This window comes from Perognathus longimembris, chromosome 16 (assembly GCF_023159225.1).
Source record: "Perognathus longimembris pacificus isolate PPM17 chromosome 16, ASM2315922v1, whole genome shotgun sequence".
NCBI lineage: Eukaryota > Metazoa > Chordata > Mammalia > Rodentia > Heteromyidae > Perognathus > Perognathus longimembris.
In genome coordinates, this window is record NC_063176.1 from 9,518,616 (window position 1) to 9,540,490 (window position 21,875).

Here is a 21,875-nt window from a genome sequence, read left to right on the forward strand (position 1 = left end):
TTCATTATATTCCAAACAAGTTTAGCCATAGTTTAGGTGTCAATACAAACTAAACATATTCAAAAAGTCAACTGCACCATATGAAATCAAGGACATTTCCCTTTTTAAAAAATTACGATTATTTGTTTTTGGATCTTGGGTCATGAACTCGAGGCCAGGCTGCTGTCTTTGAACTCTTTTGCTTAAGGCTTGCACTCTACCACTTGAGCCATAGCTCCACTTTTAGCTTTCTTCTGTTTGAGTCTCATGGACTTTCCTGCCCAGGCTAGCTTTGAACTGAGATCCTCAAATCTCTGCCTTTTGTGTACCTATGATTGCATGAGCCACCAGCATCCAGCTAAAAATCATGTTTTTATGTCTTTAAGTAGTTGCACATTGAGACTGCCATTCAACATATATGATTTCATTTTTCTTAATGTAAGGATATTAACTTCAGTTTTCCTTCTAACAGATTGGTCAGGCTTTGCCATGGCAGTGATTTCCATTATTATTATTTCATTATTATTAAACTATAATAGTAGTTATGTTTCAAAGATTTTGCTAGTTAATTTGCAAATAACTAGCAAATTCACATGTTTATTAATTTACTTTAAGAGCGATACTCCCCCCCCCCCAGAAGTAAGTAAATGACAGTGCACGACTCCTTTTATAAAGGTTTTAATATGCCACAAAACGCTCATGTATCAGTCAAAATATTAGGAAAAAGTTATTAGGGAATCAGTAATGTGAACTGTATACCTATGAGCAGAAGTTCCTTTCTGTTTTTGTGTACTTCCTATTCTTATATTTTCTTCAATTTCTCTAAAACTTGTAATGTAGCTCTGTAGTAGAAGTGTATATACTTGAATGATGCCTAGAGATATGGGTAGTATATAAGGTTATTTCCTCACCATGTGCCTGAAGGAATTGAAGAGGCTGTCCCAAATTAAAATTGGATATTATAATGTATCTATGGTTTGGTGTAATGTTATTTAAAAAATTAAATGATTTTGGCATACTATATATATATACATATATTTCTTTTCAAGAACTGATGGGGCACTAGTTTTATTCTTTAAATAGTGTTTTTCTCTTTTAACTAATTACATTACTTTTCTTGAGGTAGAAGATAGGAAGAATTTTTACTTCTCACATATTATAATATGTGACTAAATATAGACTTTGTACTTTTTAAGCATATTCAACCCTTTTAGTTAACTTCCCCATAAATAATCTCATCACATGTTTCATTTTTATTTCCATATAAATTTGGATGAATACTAGAACATTAAAAAATAATAACTTTAATTTGCAACAAAATCTCCCATAGCCAATAAAACGTTGATGAATGTCAGAGTAATTTTAGTGGATATCTATTTGAGGATGAACTGCTAGAAAATTCCATGCAAGACTTCTACCTGGATCATTTGGAATTTTCTGACCTTAACAATCACAACCACACAGGGGATATAGTTTGTGCAAAATATATGTCTTCTATATCAGGACTTTGGCAGTCATGTTAGTGAGTATTTACTTTCTTGGCTAGATACTCTAAAGGAACAAAGCAAAAGAGGTAGGAAAAGAAAAGTAGAAACAGAGAGAGGTAGTGTCTGAGGGTATCTAATAGATGCTTTTGCATTAATGATCTCACAAAAGTATTTTTTAATGCTCCTTATATTTCAAAGAAATGTCATTGACTGTATGACTTCTGGGAACACTCATCTTCACTGTCTTTCTTTGGTTAGTGCTATATGCTTTTATTATTAAAAAAATCTATAGTTCAAATTCTTTTTTTTTTTCTTTTTTTTTTTTTTTTTTTTGGCCAGTCCTGGGCCTTAGACTCAGGGCCTGAGCACTGTCCCTGGCTTCTTCCCGGCTCAAGGCTAGCACTCTGCCACTTGAGCCACAGCGCCGCTTCTGGCCGTTTTCTGCATATGTGGTGCTGGGGAATCGAACCTAGGGCCTCGTGTATCCGAGGCAGGCACTCTTGCCACTAGGCTATATCCCCAGCCCTATAGTTCAAATTCTTGATCCCATAATAAATTTGTTTTAAGTATTGTGATTGATATTTGAGTGTTTTGTGGCATATTAAAATCTTGATAAGAGGAATGATGTGCTGTCATTTATTTACTTCTGTGTGTGTTGGTGGATAGCATAGTTATTTTTCATAAGCTAACAAAATCTTTGAAAAGGATGAGGATGCTTGACTATTTTAGATAAAGAGGATCATAACTACCATCTATACCATGTGAAATATGAGGGTATTTCGCAATTTTATATTGTCATTTTCAGTAAATTCTCCCTTAATTGTTGATTTGTAATATTGTTCCCTTTCTATGAAAACTTTTTGTACACATGTTTTGTCTATATAGATGTGAAATTTTCTTCATTTTTTAATTTTTTTGACAATAACTTAATTGAACTCAAAGCTTCACCCTTGCTAGGAAAATTCTTTACCATATTAGCAGAACGATATCTTATGTATCACCTTTTCCTCATCTATTCAATAATCTCCAAACTACATAAAGATCTCATTTGATTTAATAGAAAAAAATTCAAGCAACATAACATGGATTAAAAAGAATTGAGCAAGGGGGCTGGGAATATGACTTAGTGGTAGAGTGCTTGCCTAGCATGCATGAAGCCCTGGGTCTGATTCCTCAGCACCACATAAACAGAAAAACCAGAAGTGGTACTGTGGTTCAAGTGGTAGAGTGCTAGCCTTGAACAAAAAGAAGCCAGAGACAGTGCTTAGACCATGAGTCCAAGCCCCAGGTGTGGCAAAGAAAAAAAAAAAAGAATGAGCAAGATCCTCTATCACTAATTCTCAAAGGAAGGCATATAAGTAGCCAGCAATTTAGTAGATATCTGAAAAAGTTTTCATTGTCACACATCATCAGAGAATGGCATGATGGGAATTTTGAACTCAAAAGCAAGAGCTTGCACTTGTGGTGCAAGCACTGTACCATTTGAACCATGCCTTCTAAACTTTTGGCTTTGGTTATTTTTCAAATAGAATGTCATGTTTTACCTCTGAATGGCCTCAAACTGCAATCGTTTTATGTATGGCTGGGATTGTAGTCACATTTCAGAATTCTTCATTTTAACTAAATATGAACTAGGATAAATAACACTGACTTCTTTACTGAACAAGTTCTTATCTGAAATTATTAAATGATATCTAACACACCTCTAGTAATTTACCGGCTAAAATCATTAACATTCATTTATTTCAGGCACCTGTGGTCTGAAATTGTATAATCATCCGTGATTCAATTATTATAAGTACCTAATTAATCTCAAGAATAAGATTAGTGAAATATTTTTTGCATCCCTTCATCATGTCTCAAATTACTTAGCTGCAAAATTTGTTTTTCCCCCACTTACAATGGACATAAGAGTAAAATGAAAAAAATAAGTAGAAAATCAAAAGGAAAGGAAATGTGGTCTTATATCTGTTGTATATGTATGATTTGAAAATGTATGGTTTGTTCTCTCTGCAACCTCAACTGTATCATGAGAGTGCTGGATGGAAATAGAATTATCCAACTGTGTAAGACAAGCAAAATCTATCACAGACATGTCTTTACTGTGGTTGAAATGCTACCATTTGTTGAGATCAAATAATTTTCATGCTCAATGTTAAGAATCACTAAATAAAATCAATCCATTAGCACATATAAGTTAAGAAGAGATTGAGCATTTAAATGAAAATAGGACTCTGGATGCTTGAGACAAACTATACTTGAGAAAGTATACTTTCTGTGTCTTTACTTTTAAACATCAAATTAGAATATCCCTTTTTATAATAGTGCAAACATATGAGGGGCGGGGGAAATGTATCCCTTTTTTAAATATGACTTATTTAGTTGCCTAATCTCTTTCACAAAAAAGTAATAATCTTTTCTTTTTGAAAAGATTTATGAAAGAAAAGCAACAAAAAAAACCCCAAACCTTTGTGATTAGACTATCAGTTGTTTTCTGTAATATTTTCTTTCTTGTGAAAGCAGTGCCTATGTGGCAAATGTTTTCTTCCTGAAGTCAGTTGTCCTGAGATCGCAGGAAGCATCTCACTGTAAGATACCACTAAAAATTAAATCAGTGACTAAAATGGAAGGAGGAACTAATGTTTGGTTGCTTAGTAATTTGGATATGGTAATAAAAGGAAGCCCAGACACAGAGATAACTGTGTGGTCCAAAGCTGATTACGGAAATATCCCTGATTCTTGTAATTCATGAAATTGTCAACTCCCCCCAAATTGGTACAAATATAGTTATGACTTAAACAATATTTTGACCTAACAGTGTTTCATTATTGTTCCATGGTAGGAAATTATCTATTTGGGACCTTTATCTGCCATCCCTCAGGAATCAGTTATGAGAATATTTAAATTCTAGCCGATCAGGGCCTGGTTATCACTTTTGTAATAATGTGACAATTTAATTGTATCTGCTAGATTTTCCTTCAGAATCTACCCATGTTTCTTTATTTCTAGCGGGAGTCTAAGGTTAAACAATGACACTGACTATCTTTCTGTGCAATTTGTCTATTGGCTTATTTTTGAAGCAAAAGATCCCTGCATTGTGTTTATGAATGACCAAATTGCTCAGAAAACTGAACAATGAAGTGATTTGTTTACTGACACATCAATATATATCTTTAAACTCCAGAACTTGAAGATAATTTTTATAAAAGAGTAGAGGATCTGCAGATAATTAGTAAAAGTTTTTAAATTAAAAGATGCCAGTAACTTAATTTATGAGGTGTATTACTAATTAACAAAATGAAATTTTAGGAGAGAATTTATTGCAGGCTTTGTGTTTAAAAATATCTTTGACACCAGTTGCTTTGTGCAGCGTTTTTTTATGCTTTTCTTTCTTCATTTTAGTAGCATAGACCATTCAGAATGGGTTACTACTTGACCTAAATTAAATCAAATGCAAATTGAAGCCAACAATAAAGTATATCTGGTAAGCTAATAGGAAATAAAAATAGTACTCTTACAGAATATTGACTTCTTCAAATTAATGTAAAGAGCCTATTGAAATTTCCAGCTTTGTATGTTCTGTATAGAATAGATGAATAATCAAAATATATGGTGCAGAGATCTGTGAGTGAGATGAATCTATGTTTTTGCTTAGCTCTTAATATACTTCCATGTTCCTTAATGAATCTGTGTCTCTCTTTCTCTCTCTAGTTAATCTCTATTCTTCCATTAACCAAAATCTCTCTCAGGTTTTATTTACTATCTTAATGTTGCAGTATTTTTTATATCAGAAAACTTGCAGGATTATTTTTATAAATATGGTTGAGGAATGTTTCAGTGTAAATTGGTTAGTGACAAAGGTTTGCTACCAATGGATTTCATTAATTTTACTATTAAAATGTTTTAATATAGGCATAATGTACAAATGACAATTGAATAATGATCACATGGGATGGAGTTCATGGATATTCTTTTGTTTTAGTGAAGAAAAATCATAGATTTGCAATTTTCATTGGACAAAAACTAGAATGGCTGCCATAGTAAATAGCTTTTTGCATTCTGTGGCTTTAAGGATATTTGTGTGAACTATATATTGCATATATTTAAATATATAAGCTAATAACTAATTATAATGACATTGTTATACAACTTTTCAATTGTAAGAATCTTATCATGACCTGAAATATTTTCTTTCTTTAAATACATACTTCTCATATATTTAGGTATATTACCTGGGCCCTAAAACTTGGAAATTTCTGCACAGTTTCTTTCTTTCTTTCTTTTGTCCTTGTAGTTATTTATTTCCTTACAGCCTTCTGTTAACTTACTGGTGCATCGTAGTGCTTTATACTTGGTTGTAGTGCACTGGTGTTCTAGGTCACTTTCTATCTTGAGTAATGAGGGACAAATGCATGGTTTTATTCTGACACCTTCCTATGTCCTCTTCCTTTGGAAAAAAAAAATCCTTATAACACCTCTAAAAAATGAGAAGAGTTGGGCACCGGTGACTCACCCATGTAATCCTAGCTACTCAAGAGACAGGTCTGAGCATTGAAGCCGGCCCAGGCATAAAAAATCCCCCTGATACTCTTATATCCAATTTGCCACTCAAAAAACAACCAGAAATGTCACTATGGCTCATAGTGTTGGAGTGCTAGCCTTGAGTGAAAGAGCTTAGGGACTGAACTCAAGCCCTGACTTCAAGTCCCGAAACTGACAATAAAGTAAAATTTTTAAAAAGATAATATATTTCAACAGCATAACAGGAATTCCACTCTTCGCACTAGTATATCTGAATACATTATTTTTAAAATAAAGCAGAAATGATCATCTACGATGATTTCTACATGTACAAAGTTATATCTGTTCACTATTCTTATAAATTAGTACCTCAATACTTAAGTACTCAAATTTACTTCTGGTATTATTTTCCAGTCTTGGGCCTGAACTCAGGGCCTGGACACTCTCCCTTGCTTCTTTTTGCTCAAGGCTAGCACTTTGCCACTTGAGCCACAGCGCCACTTCCTCTGTTATTATTTTCTTTTTTTTTTTTTTTTTTTTTTTTGGCCAGTCCTGGGCCTTGGACTCAGGGCCTGAGAACTGTCCCTGGCTTCTTCCCGCTCAAGGCTAGCACTCTGCCACTTGAGCCACAGCGCCGCTTCTGGCCGTTTTCTGTATATGTGGTGCTGGGGAATCGAACCTAGGGCCTCGTGTATATGAGGCAGGCACTCTTGCCACTAGGCTATATCCCCAGCCTCTGATATTATTTTCTATCCCTTGAAAAACATAATTTGAAATTCGGATAGTTATCTTAAAAGTTTCCTTTTTGAAAGTCATCCCATTTCATAATTTATTAACCACTTATAAGTGTATGTTGTCAATTAATATTAAAATGTATTGATGCACCCATTTTTAAACTATGTCTTGGCAAACCTGATTTTCTTCACCATAAATATGTATTTAAATGAGCTTCCAGTCAGGTTAAAGTTACAGCAAAAATATTGCATCATAAACCACAACCTTAGATACTCTCCCTTGGCAGTAATGGTCCTTGGCTCCCATTGGGTATTTTAGGCACTGATACTCCAAAATAGGCCATTAAGGAAGGTGTTTAATTTGAGACCAATCCAGGAGTACCCTACTAACATGAGGTAATTTAAAAACATGTGTATATTCTGTCCTGCCCAAGTATTTCTCCTATTCCTTTCTGCAATGTTTTCAGGGCATCTGCTTTTATCCCATTTAATACCTCAATTTCTTCCAATATTTACATTAACTCCAGTTCTTTAAAACACAGGACCTGGTTACTGTCCCTGAGCAGTTTTGCTCAAGGATAACACTGTATCATTTGAGCCACACATCCACTTCCCGCTTTTTTTGTTTTATTTTTTGGGACTTAGAGATAGAAGTCTCATGGATTTTGGTGCAAAGACTGGCTTTGAAAAGACCTCAGATTTTAGCCTCCTTATTGTTGAGGATTACACACACAAGCCACCACAGGTGCCTGGCATGAATTATCTCTTCTTTGTGTTACTTTCAAAGCTTTTTCTATTCGGTCTCAATGGATGTACATTATGCACTTATTTCGTAAGTGTATTATTTAAACCCTTTAAAACTGGTATGAGCCGGAAAACCCAAGCCAGTGTTGAAGCCATCCCACCCCTCTCATTCCATCACGTTCCATCTAATTCTACTCCGCTACTCTTTTTCCACTCCACTGTATTCCTCTCCACTTCACTCTGCTCCACTCCACTCCATTCCATTTCACTCCACTCCATTCTACTCCAGTCCAGTGTATTCCACTTCATTCCATGCCACTCCACTCGACTCCATTCCTTTCCACTCCATTCGATTCTAGGCCACTCCACTGTATTCTATCCTGCTCCATTCCACTCCACTCCATTCCATTTTGTGTCAGTGCGTAGCCATGCGCACATAATTACAGAAAACAGTACTCAAACTTTTAATGCAAAAGAAGAGAAGTCTTAATTAAAGAAAAAGCATTTTTTAGGTTTCAGACTTGTAAATTATTTCTATCATGTATCTTAAAAAGCATGCATTTTGTTTGTTTCTAACTCCTTTAAAATTATTTTTGCTCATGTTCAGTGAATGTCACATCCAACATAACTAATATTCTATGATCTCGGAGAACAGTATATTCAGTTATCAACACAAAGTTACTAATACGTGCTTTGTATATACATGGACAATTAATAAACCTTGATTGAATGAGATAATGATGATTAAGTGGCTTACCAACTCAGCTGGGTTTTACATATGTGTTGTTTAAAATAAGCTTTTATTATTTTTTTTTTTTACAATAACATAATGGAAACATGTTCAGTAAAATCCTCTAGGTTGTGATTTAGGTAATACCTTACCTGGAATCTTATTATTAAGTTTTTAGACAATCAATCATGAAGACTAACATCTTTTCTAGCACAATGCTGTGAATACGATTCATATTAAAATGCTTAGATAATGATGTAGTTAATATGTAGAGGAATTTCTGAATGAGTACGGGAGCTTGAAATGGAATTAAGAGGCACACGTGTACCTTCTTTTTTTTTTTTTTTTTTTTTTTTTTTAAACCAGTCCTGGGCCTTGGACTCAGGGCCTGAGCACTGTCCCTGGCTTCTTTTTGCTCAAGGCTAGCACTCTGCCACTTGAGCCGCAGCGCCACTTCTGGCCATTTTCTGTATATGTGGTGCTGGGGAATGGAACCCAGGGCTTCATGTATACGAGACAAGCGCTCTTGCCACTAGGCCATATCCCCAGCCCACACGTGTACCTTCTTTGTTGACTATTTTAAAAAAGAAATTATGAAGAGAGAAAATATACTATTCTAAAATTACTTAAAATTTATTTCTGGAGAATATTTTTGGCTAAACACAATATTTTTCATGTGCTGATGTTGTAATAATAATACATTACTTTAACTTACCCATTATACTAAGCAAACCCCCATGTACTTATACATATGTATCTAAATGAATATATTTTACATTAATTCCACTATAGGAGACAATCATTTCGGTCAGGTTTCGGTAATAATTTCTATAGTAATAAATGCATAAATAATGTATTTTTGATTGCTTATTCATTTTATGTATGGTGTTTGTGCCCATTAAAATGAAGAAGGGGAAGGCACAAGTTTTATTCAGGAAGTAAAGGAATTCTATAAGGAATTTAATTAAGAATACCTTCATTTGGTAAATCCAACTTTCTTTTCTTTTCCTTTTTGTTTCCCCCAGGTTTCAGATTTGGGACACTGGTGTTTATTTTGAGGACTTTTTCTTTCTCTTCCTGAGACTTTTATATTTTTTTAAGTCATTGGTCTTGGAGTATAGAAGAGAAGCCAGAACTATTTTGTTTCACATTTGAAACACTCATTGTTGAGGAATTCACAGCCCATTGCACAGACATGCGGCCGACCCAGCTCCTGATCTTCACGATGCTCTTGGCGCCACTCGTTCACGGTAAGGAAGACCTTTCATTAGACTTTTGTATAATGCTTAATAGTCACTTACCTATTCATATTGGGCCCTTTCTTAGCAACTTTTCCTCTGGGATTTTGTGGCACTTGTTTATGGCATACTAACATACGTACCATAGCCTGTATTTTAAGCTGCAAAGAACTACAACTTTTCACTTGAATTAATTAGTGTAGTTACTGACATGTGCACTTAATCCAAAGGTTTTGCTGTTACTTTTTAAAAGAATTCTTGCTTTTTTTGGGTCACAATTATGGAAAATCGTGTAGGTTATTAATTATATTATTTACTGTCAATTTTTTCTTGTATATTTTTCTAATTAGAAATGACTATGAAATTAGCATGAACACTTGAAAAACAATGGAAGAAAATTTGCTTTCCTATACCAATTAAAGTTTTGAGTGCTTATCACGCTATGAAATTTTTACTACACAGAATACATACAGTAGCCACTCTTTAAAAAGATATTGTTTTGGCTATATACCTTCTAGTAAAAAGAGAAAGAATAAAGAAACTCAACTCAAAAATCCTAATGGAAAGATATGTTTTCACTTTTTAGAGAAAGGCAATTTTGCAGAAACATTAAAAAACTAGTAGCAAACTTTTTATTTGCTTTCTTCCTTGAGACATCTTTGTATTATAATATAAGCATGCCAGTTTAAAAGCGATGTGCTTTCAGAAATCCTACAAATATATTTTTCTCATTCAACACAGAAGCATGCATAGTGTAGTGAGGCTCCTACTGGACTCTCTAAAAATTGATAAATTTAAGTCTTTATGTTCCTTTATTACAATTTAATATTCAGTCCTAATTATTACTGATTTTGCACTAAGATGAAAATGGTATAATATGGGACATAGCAGTGGCTAAATAACACAGATATATTTGCCAATGTTTAGGAAAGTTAATAATATGGAAGCATACCCAGCAGATCAAGTGAATTTTTGGACTTTTAGGCTCAATTTTGGTTCCTACTTAAATGCCAAACCCCACATTAGTCCACCAGTGAAGTGATCCTGAATTTGGTCTATGCTTCTAAGGCTCAACATGAATCCCATTCTACTGCCAGTATAAATGTGGTAATGACATTATCATTAAAATAAAAATAAAATAACTTGTCTCCTTTGTAGTTTTCCTCTAACGTTCCTCTAATTTAATCTACTTATGTGACAAATAATTCTTTAAAGTTGAAAGTATTTTAAACGTGATAGGATAATCTTTATACAACTGCCATGTACTAAACAGATATGTATGTTAACAATTTTAATGTGTTATCTGTGCAAGTACAGTCACATATATGGAAACATGGAACATTTTTAATATCATAAAAGAGTAATTTTAAGCGGATAGTTTTCTTATTTATAAATAGTTTAAGGTGATTGAAATTAGATTTTTATTGAAAGAGTAAAATAAATTTACCTACAAAATTATTTTGAGCCCTGAGTAGTATATATAAGGAATCTAGCACAATGAATGAGTCTTTAAACATATTAATTTCCCTATGGTGCTATCTGTCCCTCCAGATCATTGTACTACAGTAAATTACACTTACCATTATTAGCTGGGCATGATTGCTCATTCATTTGGCATTGATACTAAGAAAAAAATTGTATAAGGTTGGTATGTACATAACCAAAATTTACCAACTTAGGTTCAAAAATCAATTTATGATTGTTAGAAGAAGTTTAGTCAAAAATAGAAGGGATAGTTGAGTGCCAGTGGTTTAAACCTATTTATCCTACCAACTCAGGAATCTGAGATCTGCGAATCACGGTTAGAAGCCAGCCGGGCTGGAAAGTCTATGTGAATATTACACACAATAATCTACCAAAATGCCAAAAGTAGCGCTGTGGCTCAAGTGGTAGATTTTTAAGTATGAACAAAGAAAGTTCCAGAGACCGCACTCAAGCCCTGTGTTCAAGCTGTGGGACCAATGCGTGATCGCACGCGTACACGTGTACACACACACACACACACACACACACACACACACACAGAAATAATGTTAATTAGGATTATCATTTTAGAGGTAACATGTCTACTCTTCCAGAATTTGTACCTCCTACATATTCCTTTGACCCCCAAATATTGCTGAGCTATACATAGGCCATAGGTTTTACTTTGGGGCTGGTAATCTGTATTGAGCACGTTTACACGTGGAATGTGTCAAGGTTTCCCTGAGAAGTATTGAAATACTTTAAAAACTCTCATGTACTGACAGACCATATAAAAGATTGACTTGGCTTCTAAAATATTTGGGGCTAACAACCAAAGTAATCTTTTCCATTTTACTTGGACTCATTATTATTGTCTTGACTTAATCTACAGCAGCTTAAACAATATAATTTCTACTAAGAAACTTTATCCTTATTACCTTCCATAAAACTTTAAAAGTTTACATTGAGAAAATACAAGTTGGCTTTCTGCCTACTATGGAAAGTCTTCTCTTTAGCGTTGGTGATGTTATTTTCTAACTTTTCAGTAAAGGGCTTTATGAGCAGACTTTTGGAACCTAACTTGCTCATACAGAAGAATGTTCCTTTGATTGAGTGCCAAAATAGAATAGGTTAGGACTTTTTACAGTTCCTGCCAATCCTGACTTGAAGAAATACTGCATAATTTGAAATGCAGATAACTTCAAATGGCATCCTCCAGTGTTGAGATACTTGACCAGCTTTATTTGCACTCCTGACCATGGAGAATTAACTTTGCTGAATAGGGACTTGAATAGCTGTCCTTTCCTCCACAACAGACGATAATGACAACTATTGATTTTATGACCATAAGCTATTCTGTATATATAGTAGTTAAATTTATCCTCAAACCAATCATATTCCTTTATTGTTACTACTCATTATTATCATCAATCTGTTTTGTACCTATAAATACCAAGTTACCGAGTGTGAAAGGATTTAATTGCAGTTAGTCAGCTATTAAGTGATTCAAAGAGGAATTAAAAGCCAAGGACCTGGCTTCTTAAGTTATTCTCAGGCTACCAATAGATAGGTAATTCAGACCAACCCCATTCTTCCTTACGTAGAATTTTATCTCAGTTTTAATTGCCACTTTAATTGAGCCCGAAATATTGTTCATGTGACTTTTCTACATTGATTGGATTTTCAAGTCTCAGAGACTTGCATTAAAATCCCAACTGTGGGCTGGGGATATGGCCTACTGGCAAGAGTGCTTGCCTCTTATACATGAAGCCCTGGGTTCAATTTCCCAGCACCACATATACAGACAATGGCAAGAAGTGGCGCTGTGGCTCAAGTGGTAGAGTGCTAGCCTTGAGCAAAAAGAAGCCAGGGACAGTGCTCAGGCCCTGAGTCCAAGCCCAGGAATGGCCACAAAAAAAAAAAAAAGAATCCCAACTATGCAACCTAACTAGCTTTATAACCCTGTTCTTAGACTCCTAGTTAACTAATATTATTTAAAACCGGATAACGGAATGAGTCGGCTTGATGCTAAAGTTTGGGTAATGAACCAAAGATTTCTGTTTCTTCCCTCAAGGTGCTTAAGCCTACCTTAAATTTTAATGAGCCTATTTTTCATCTGTAAGATTAAAATTCTTGCAGGCTTATTTTTAGCAATGGATAGAATAATATGTGTATAACTTCTAACATACTTCCTGGCATTTGAAAAATCTCCCATTGTTTATTCTACCTCTTATTTACCTTGAGGTAAATTTGCAGCTAAACCTCTGAGCAATAGGTAAACAACATGCATAAAATTATCCTTATTCTAAACTTGAGAATTAAAAAATAATGTTTTATTCTTTTCAACTTCATTATTCAAGTTTTGTCAGGAATGTCTAAATGCGGGTATAGAAACATTTCAATACTAATAATGTCCAGGTAAAAATTTTGCCATTATATAAAGATACTTAAGTAATGTATCAATAAAATTGGCCATATGTAATTGCCAAGTAATAGATTTTTCTCATGATCTCTGTATGGATAAAATTGTGAGCTAAACTAAAGAATAATCCTTTTACTCTTTATATTAGCTAACTAAGTCTATTGACACTGCCCTAGAAAATCTGACAAATAATTTGCATGCATAAACAAGAATAATCAGTATATCAACATTACATGTATATAATGTAAAAAAGAAAAAGTCAGTGTGTCTGGTTCTATGTTTCCCTGTCCATACTCTATGTTTGTGTATCTTTGTACTTCTCTTTTTGTTTTTGTTTTTCATGATTCTGTCACATTCCCTACCTATAATACACTGAGTACGATCAGAGCAGCAGCAGCTGAGCAATAGCTACTTCTTTACTCGGCACTACTTTAGTGTAGCATGAAGGTAAAATGTTGTGTTTATTGTAAATCCATTCATGTGGTAAGAAGTAAGGAAAAGAAGAAAATTGAAGCGCAATAACCAAGCAATAATGTGGGTTGCTGAGGTACTTCTTGTGGTCTGGAGATATCAATCAAAGCCTCATGCCTAATAAACCGGGACGGAGCCCTAGGGGCATATTGCCATCCGTTATGTAAATTTTGTTTTAAGATTTTCCTTGAACTTTCTTCCTCTCCCTCCTCTCCACCCAGTATCTGAGATTATAGATGGGGTCAACTTCACCTAGCTCCTGGGCCCGATCCTGATGGCAGTAAAGGACTATCAGTGTGGGGCCTTGGCCCAGGAGTTTTGATTCTGGCGTGCACTTTCTCCCAACTGCCAATTATATGGAAATTGAGAAGATGACCCATGTTCAGATATTTTAACTACTTCTTTGTTTAGTCAAAATTCATTTACTTTCACAACCAAAGAGGTAGTAAATGGGATCATTAGAACTTACTATGAGTAACAAGAAATAATAATTTTATAGCTTCTTTACATAGAAAGATTTGAACAACAATTCTAGGTGCATCTGTGGGAAATACTTCTGTTCTATGAAAATACTGTTTTTTCACAAATATTTCTACATTAACATTGTTGGACTTTACAAGCTAATCTGCCTTTTTTTTAAATAGTAATTGAGTTACTTAGTAAACATTCCTTAGTACAGAACGAAAAATGATCAAATTGGTATGATTTTTTTTTATAATTGTAACATCATAATAATGTTGGAATACTAATTTGCCAAAATTTTAATGTACATATTTTTACTTACTCACAGAATACAAAGCTTGAAAAATATCCTAAATTACATCAGACTATATACAACATTACCTGACAGTTCTTGTTTTATTAGTTGTGATAAAGTCAGGTTGATGTGTAAGCTTTGATGAACTTTGTTATCCTTGAAATATTTGTTTGCCAGATTATGTAATTTGTAATAACTACAGCAATATGAATACTTTATACTGAAATGCATTGTACAGAAAAATCTTTCATGGTAAGGGTATATCATGTTATTGCTAACACATTCCAGGCCATCCGTGTTAGTTACTGGATAGTGAACTTCAGAAGAAAAATTTTGAAAAGCATGAATATGACAGCTGATAACAAACTTTTCCAAGAATTTATTTCTAGATCTTTCAAATATCCAGTATGCAGGCTGACGATTGGAAAATATAATTTTATTTAGCAAGCATGTTATTTATGACTTATATTGTAGTTCTGCTAAGCATGCTGGGAGTACAATAGTATTTTCATGGATTCTGGTTTTGGTTTTTAGCACATTTTAAGAAGCTAGAATTTATCATTTTAAAAATATTTGTTAGGCTACACTGGCCTGTGATTGAAGATGGTATAGTTGCACATTTAATGTTTATTGAACTATTGAATATTTAATAGATAAGATGATTGTTTCCCTCTTTGTTTCAATTTAATTTTTATGAATATAATTTTATTTCTAATTTTATGTAAGGAGTCAAATTATACTCTTCTTGTATTTGCTGCTTTCATTTTCATTGGCTAATACACCTATGCATATACAACAAGAAACTGTCATTGCAAATAAGGGACTACATGCTATCTGTTTAAATTTGATTGTTTAGAATAAGATGAATTTGTTTATAATAAAGGCTAATTTCTTCCACTTTTCATATTTTCAATTGATAAATGAAGAGTTAATTGTCAATTTTCTTGATAATTGAACTCTTTTTAAAAATCTTTATTTCCCTTTTATTTTGCCACTATACCAGGAATAGTTTAAATACAGATAATTATTTTCATATCAAAGAAATCAAATATACACGATGCAGTAAAGTAGGTTAGTTAAGAATATTCATGAAAAATAGAATAATTCATTTTTAAAATTAATTGGTTCATGTCTTCACACAAAGTAAGGATTCATGATGGCATTTGTTAAGCTTTGGGTGTTTACTTCATCGGTACATTATACTTTGTGTATTGTTGATGTGATTCTTATGCAAATTCAAATAATAAAGCACTAATCTTCTAGTCCCAACATGTGGTGACAAAACTTTTTGGGGTATTGGTGCAGTCATGTTTATATTCACACATATATATATTTTATTTTTTTGGGGGGGGGGCGGCCAGTCCTGGGGCTTGGACTCAGGGCCTGAGCACTGTCCCTGGCTTCTTCTTGCTCAAGGCTAGCACTCTGCCACTTGAGCCACAGCGCCACTTCTGGCCATTTTCTGTATATGTGGTGCTGGGGAATTGAACCCAGGGCCTCATGTATACGAGGCAAGCACTCTTGCCACTAGACCATATCCCCAGCCCATATATTCACATATTTTTAAATGAATATAATATTAGGTACATTTGTACCTGTCACTTTAATTCAGCACTAAAAGTTTCAAAAAGTTTTTTAAAAAGTTATTACATCAACCAATGGCACCATGATTTACCTTCTAATATTTTGGTCACTTAATATTGAATAGTTTAGCTCCTTTATCATTTCATATAGCTTTATCCAGAAACATGATATTAAATGAATTCTTATATTCTCTCTAACCCTTTTATAGGTCAAGAAAGATATTAAATAATAGTGACAATGGATCAAGTACAACTTTGACTTTTATCACTAATTATAATTTATCAAAAACGATTCCACAGGTTTGAAAATGAATAAACCATAAGTAAGAATATATAATCTAATAGTAAAATTTTTTGCACTGGTAAACTGTTGTGTGCAGAAAACTCAGGGAAAAAATTAATGAGAGCCCAGTGAGGTCCAGTAGATTACTTACACATATATAATAGATTTTGGTTATTAGAGAAAATAAATCCATGTGTGAAATATAACAGGATATGTAAGCAACCAGCCGGAAGAAAACACTTGAACTTCACTAGTAATTTCATAAGATAGTATATAATATATCATATTCCTACATGCAAAAAAAGATTAAAAAGCTGGAAAATTATCAAACTATTCTTCAGGGAGTTCAACCTAATTGCTTCTAAATACTAGTGTGGTCATATATATATATGTATATATGTATATATACATATATATGTATAATCCAGTAAATTATTCTCAAATATATATTGAATTTTAAATGCATAGACATTTCAGTATGATGAAGGGGTTACAGGAAAATGCTTGCTCAATTAATATATATATATATGTTAAAAAAATAAGGCCCCTAATTTGGTACATTCATTATTTGTAAAAGTGAGCTCCTGAAAACTTCACTGCAGTTTATGCTTAACTTGTACAGCAATATAAATTAGTTCTCAGAAAAATAAAATACAGAACAAGAAGCAATGGGGTAGGGTTCAAATTCATTTTTGATTGTAGATGTATGTGTTGGGGGTTATTATTTCGTGTGTACATACATGTGTGCTAGTGAGGCCACTTGAACCACAGTTCCACTTAGGCTTTTTCCTGGCTAATTACAGATAAGGGTCTTGGGCACTTTCTTCCTCGGGATGCCTTCAAATTGCAATTCTCAGATATCCACCTCCTGAGTAGCTAGGATTATAGGCATGAGGCGCCAGCGCTGGCTTGTGTATATGTGTTTTAAAATATTATAAATTCTGGTTACTCACCTTGATCTCTATTTTGAACAAGGTATTGGGTATAGTCAGCTGTTTGTAGAAAGAGTCCGGAGATTAATATTATTACTAAGAAGACTTTCATTTTATAGTACTTTTGACTGTATATTTGAAGGGACAATTTGGCTTGGAATCACTCACTCGAATCTCATCTTTATTATTATTCTATTTCCCCTTTTACTCATGTGTTTGATTGTTATCAGTAATTCATTAATTCAAGTTTTTATGATATGCTAAATTGGCAATTATTGAACCTTCCTTCTGGCCGATATATATCCGATTCCCATGCTAGTAGAAGAGAAGTTTCAGGTGCAGTTGTAGCAGGTGAACCATATATAAAAGAGCACTATACTTCACCGGATTCTGTTTGTCATTTAGAGTTTCTTTTTTTCTATGAAAATAATGAAAAACATGGAACTTTAGTCATGATGACCAAAAAAGATTTTGCTGTCATCTCATGGCTGGTACTCACACCTGTCATCCTAGCTACTCTGGAGGCTGAGATCTGGAGACCGCAGAGTGAAGCCAGCCAAGGTAGAAAAGTCAGTGAAATTATTCTCTCTAACAGACTACTAAGAAAAAGCCAAAAGTGATGCTGTGGCTCAAGTGGTAGAACACTAGACTTGTGCAAAAGAAGCTCAGGGACAGCACCAAACCCCAGAACTGGGGTGGACGGACAGGGTGTGTGGGGGGAAACAAGGAAAAATTATTTTTCTGTTGATGCTATGTCTTCTGGATTTTTTAAATCCTTTCATTTGTACTGCAGATCTGAATTTAACTATGAACTTTCCAAGCTGTATTATAAATGCTGAGTTATTAATTTTTCCTCTAGTATGTTCTACAGACCAGTGTATTCCTTTGTTCCTCAGTTTTTGTCTCTGGGATGAATACTTGAGGTAAACATTGAGGAAAAGAGGAAAATATTTTGATTCATGATTTTAAAGGATTCAGTGTAAGGTCTTCTGACCCACTACTTTGGGCTTGAAGTCAAGCAGTGTGTGAGATGAAGGACATGTGGCAGAACTTGCTCACTAGATCAAGAGAGACGGAAACAGAGAGACAGAGAGGGAGAAGGAGAGACAGAGAGATGAAGAGGTGAAGAGAGATAGGAGCTATCACCATGCCATGTACACAGTATATCTTTCAGGACAGCCTGCGCTGACCTATTTCCTTCAGCTAGACCTTATCTGCTACTTTCAACCACCTCCCCAAATCCCAGAAAGTACTGGGTAGCAAATGTTCAGCACATGAACCTGCTGGAAATGTTCCATGCTCACTAACAATGGTATTTACATTCATCAAATGAGAGTTTTGAAATTCTACAACTGTATCCAGTATCGAATCCACATATTGCGGATTAGTGTCAACTGGCCTAACTTCACATCATTCAACAAAAATCAATCAAACCAACAACCGAAAAAGGTGGAAATCAGCAGAGAACCTGAGGTTTTACATAGGAAGGATCTCAGGAACTTTATACTACCCCAGCACTTTTGGATGGAGGGAAGAGTGGCTAGGAGACAGCATAAGACAAGGGATGATTTATAAATACTAAAGACAGGTAGCTCCAGCAGTTTTAAGGAATCATGGGAGATTTCAGTACTTTTATTACTATGAATTACTTAATATGAAGCCCAGAAACTGAAATGTACAATATTATCTAATTAAAGATATTCTAGGACGCAAATTTGTAAGAAGATCATATTTAATATAATAGAACTCTGGCCTTACAGTATAATTTGATTTCATATTTCCAAAGTATATTGATAACCAACTTAAATCCTAGTATCTTGATTTCTTAAACATATAACTAAGCCAGCTTTGTTATGGTATGAGGATTAAATTAAATAATATATTGAAAGGTTTAAACACACACCCTCATATACTTAATCCTGGTAGCATGAAGTCATTAAAACATACCTTTAGGAATTAGAGCTAAAAAACCAAAAGTCCTGGATTGTAAGTGAAATTGAAAATATGCCACCATCTTGGGGTCACTTATTTCCTCTAGTGTCTTTCAATGACTGCATTGTATATCCTTAAGCCCAAATGTGACAGTTTCTCTAATTAGCAGTCTACACATTTATATACACATTCATTCCATCATTATATGTGGGACTCAAGCAGTGAACTGTAACTAAGTTTTTAATGACTTACTAATGAACATCTTAAGCTTAGATCAGAGTTCAAGAAAAAGAAATGCTAAAGGGTGTTGAAAAGCTATTCAGATTGCTAGGCTATGCCTTCTAATTAGACTGTAGTCCCAATAAAGCTTCCTGACTTCACTTTTCTTCCTAACTTTGAAAAAAAATTGCAGCTTGAGCGACAAACTTGCCCTTCTTTGGTCTCATTAGTCTCATGTAAAGTTAAAAGTCGGGGGCGGGGGGGAATCATGGTGTTGATTGAATACAAAGGCATAAATAATGTGTAAAATTAAAAGAGCATTTTATAATACTATACTCTTTTTCTTGGACCGAGGTGTCTTTTAAACAGATTGATTTTGTTGTTGAATGCTAGAAGAACAGATGCCATGAGGGAAAAAATAAAAGATCCTGATATGATAGATCATGTAGGTGAAAAAGGAAAAAAAAAAAAACTTCGTGTTTATAAAAAGAACAAACAGTCTGCTTTCACACATTACAGATTCTTTCCAAGCTGTTAGAGATAGCACAGAAGCAGCAATCATAAACATTACCTAAATTAGAAAAGAGCTATTGGTTACTGTAGTTCTCATACAAATCAACAATGAGGGCAACTCCTTAACAATGTCTATTTCTTCTTTTTCCTTGCTTCTGATAATGAAGTTGGTGAAACTAGGCAAACCTTAAGGGCATGTGATTTAGTGATGAAAGTGAATAGTGCTTAAAATTTAAATCAACAAGCTGGTGTGATGTTCTCCCTCCAGAAAATGATACAGAAAGGCTTAAAAAGAGGCCTTTTATATTAGTCCCCATTGCGTGGTGGATGGAAGATCTGTGATATCCCAGTGTATTCGAGGTTACAGCCTGTTGTTGGATGGCTTGTATTGTGCCTCTGCAAACAGATTTAAAAAAAAAAAAGAAGAAGAAATAAATAAAAGAAAAACAAAAAACACCATGTTGATTTTTAATCATGTGTCCAACAATAATCTCACTATATATATATGCCATCAACATAACATAATCGATGATTTTGACATTTGAGCTGGATAACGCATCTGCTCTATTGCATTGTTAACCAGCATTTAAGCATTCATTTTGTGTTTGTGTTGAGAATGGGGGTCAGAAGCAGGTGGTAAAAATCTCATAGTGTTCTGAGGAAAATTAGAAAAGAAATTCTCATTCTTTTCAATGATCTACAGAAATGTCAGTTATGATTAACTTAGCACAGGGAGACAGAACTCACTAACAAGACAGATCTCTGTCAAAATACACATCAGTTTTGTTCATTTTGCCCACATATCAAGTATAATTGGCAGTGTGATTGAAAAAGAGTACACCATTATCATAGTTGTAAGGATTATTAAAGGAAGGATTTACTATATCATTCTGAAAGCACAACTTACATAACATTAGGAAATTAATATTCCTGAAGATGGTAGTAGAGGAAAGGCAGTTAGTACTATAGAAAGAATGAATTCCCAAGCTGCAATGCAATTGCCACAAATCTATTTGCGTTATGTTTGCAAAGCTTCAGGTATTTTTAATTGGGAAAAATAATGTTCAGTTTGTCATTCATTTGGTGCATAAGTAACTTTCATATTGTAGAATTTGGGTAAAAATAAATCTACCTTTTGATTTAAAGCCAAAAAAAAAAAAGAATATCATTAACAGGCCTCTCTGTGTACTCATTTTCACAAGTGTTTGAAATGTATACATGATAGAATAAATGCAACTATTATAATAAATGAGTCAATTCTCCTTCTGTTTTTAAGATATAAAATAATAGATCAGAAGCCAATCAGTTTGTTATTTAAGAATTAATTATTGGCTTTAAACAGTACAAATTAATTTTGTCTTTAGGAGTATTTACAAGCAATCACACAACTCTTCCTTTGGTCTTTTTATGTCTTTTGTAACTTTATTATTTATTCTTCTTTCAAAATGTTGTTTGATTTGTTTTATATTACTGTAGTGGGAAAAAATAAGAATAAGGAATGTAGGGCAAATTGCACATCCAAGTAGAGAGTATCAGTTCATGAACTATTTCAGTCTAGAGAAGGAATCTATTGAGTTGAATTGGATAATATCCAGAAATACCATGAAAGTTGCTTCATTATACATGAGTTCAATTGATCACCACTGAGTTATTTTCTTATATGACTAACAATGGAAACTTACTTTTCTATGATAGAACTTCCACGTTGTGGTTGCTACTCAGTAACATCCTTAGGTACTTGATTTGAAACTTTTATGACTATTGTTAAAGGTATTATGCCACTGTTATCTTAGAGAGCCATCTGGAAGCATACATTGTTTTATATGGTCAACCTGAAGGCTTTGATGGAATACGGGTCCCTTCAGT

The 21,875-nt window shown here is 33.9% G+C and overlaps 1 protein-coding gene across 5 annotated transcripts in view; it reads left to right on the forward strand.

Annotated features, from left to right (window-relative positions):
- Adgrl3 (adhesion G protein-coupled receptor L3) overlaps positions 1-21,875 on the forward strand; it is a 648,664-nt gene that overhangs the window by 221,409 nt on the left and 405,380 nt on the right. For all 5 annotated transcript variants that reach the window (XM_048363857.1, XM_048363853.1, XM_048363854.1 and 2 more), the window contains exon 3: positions 9,221-9,445. In XM_048363857.1, coding sequence (XP_048219814.1) covers positions 9,391-9,445 — 55 coding nt within the window. In that variant the 5' untranslated portion in view covers positions 9,221-9,390. The remainder of the gene's footprint in view (positions 1-9,220; positions 9,446-21,875) is intronic.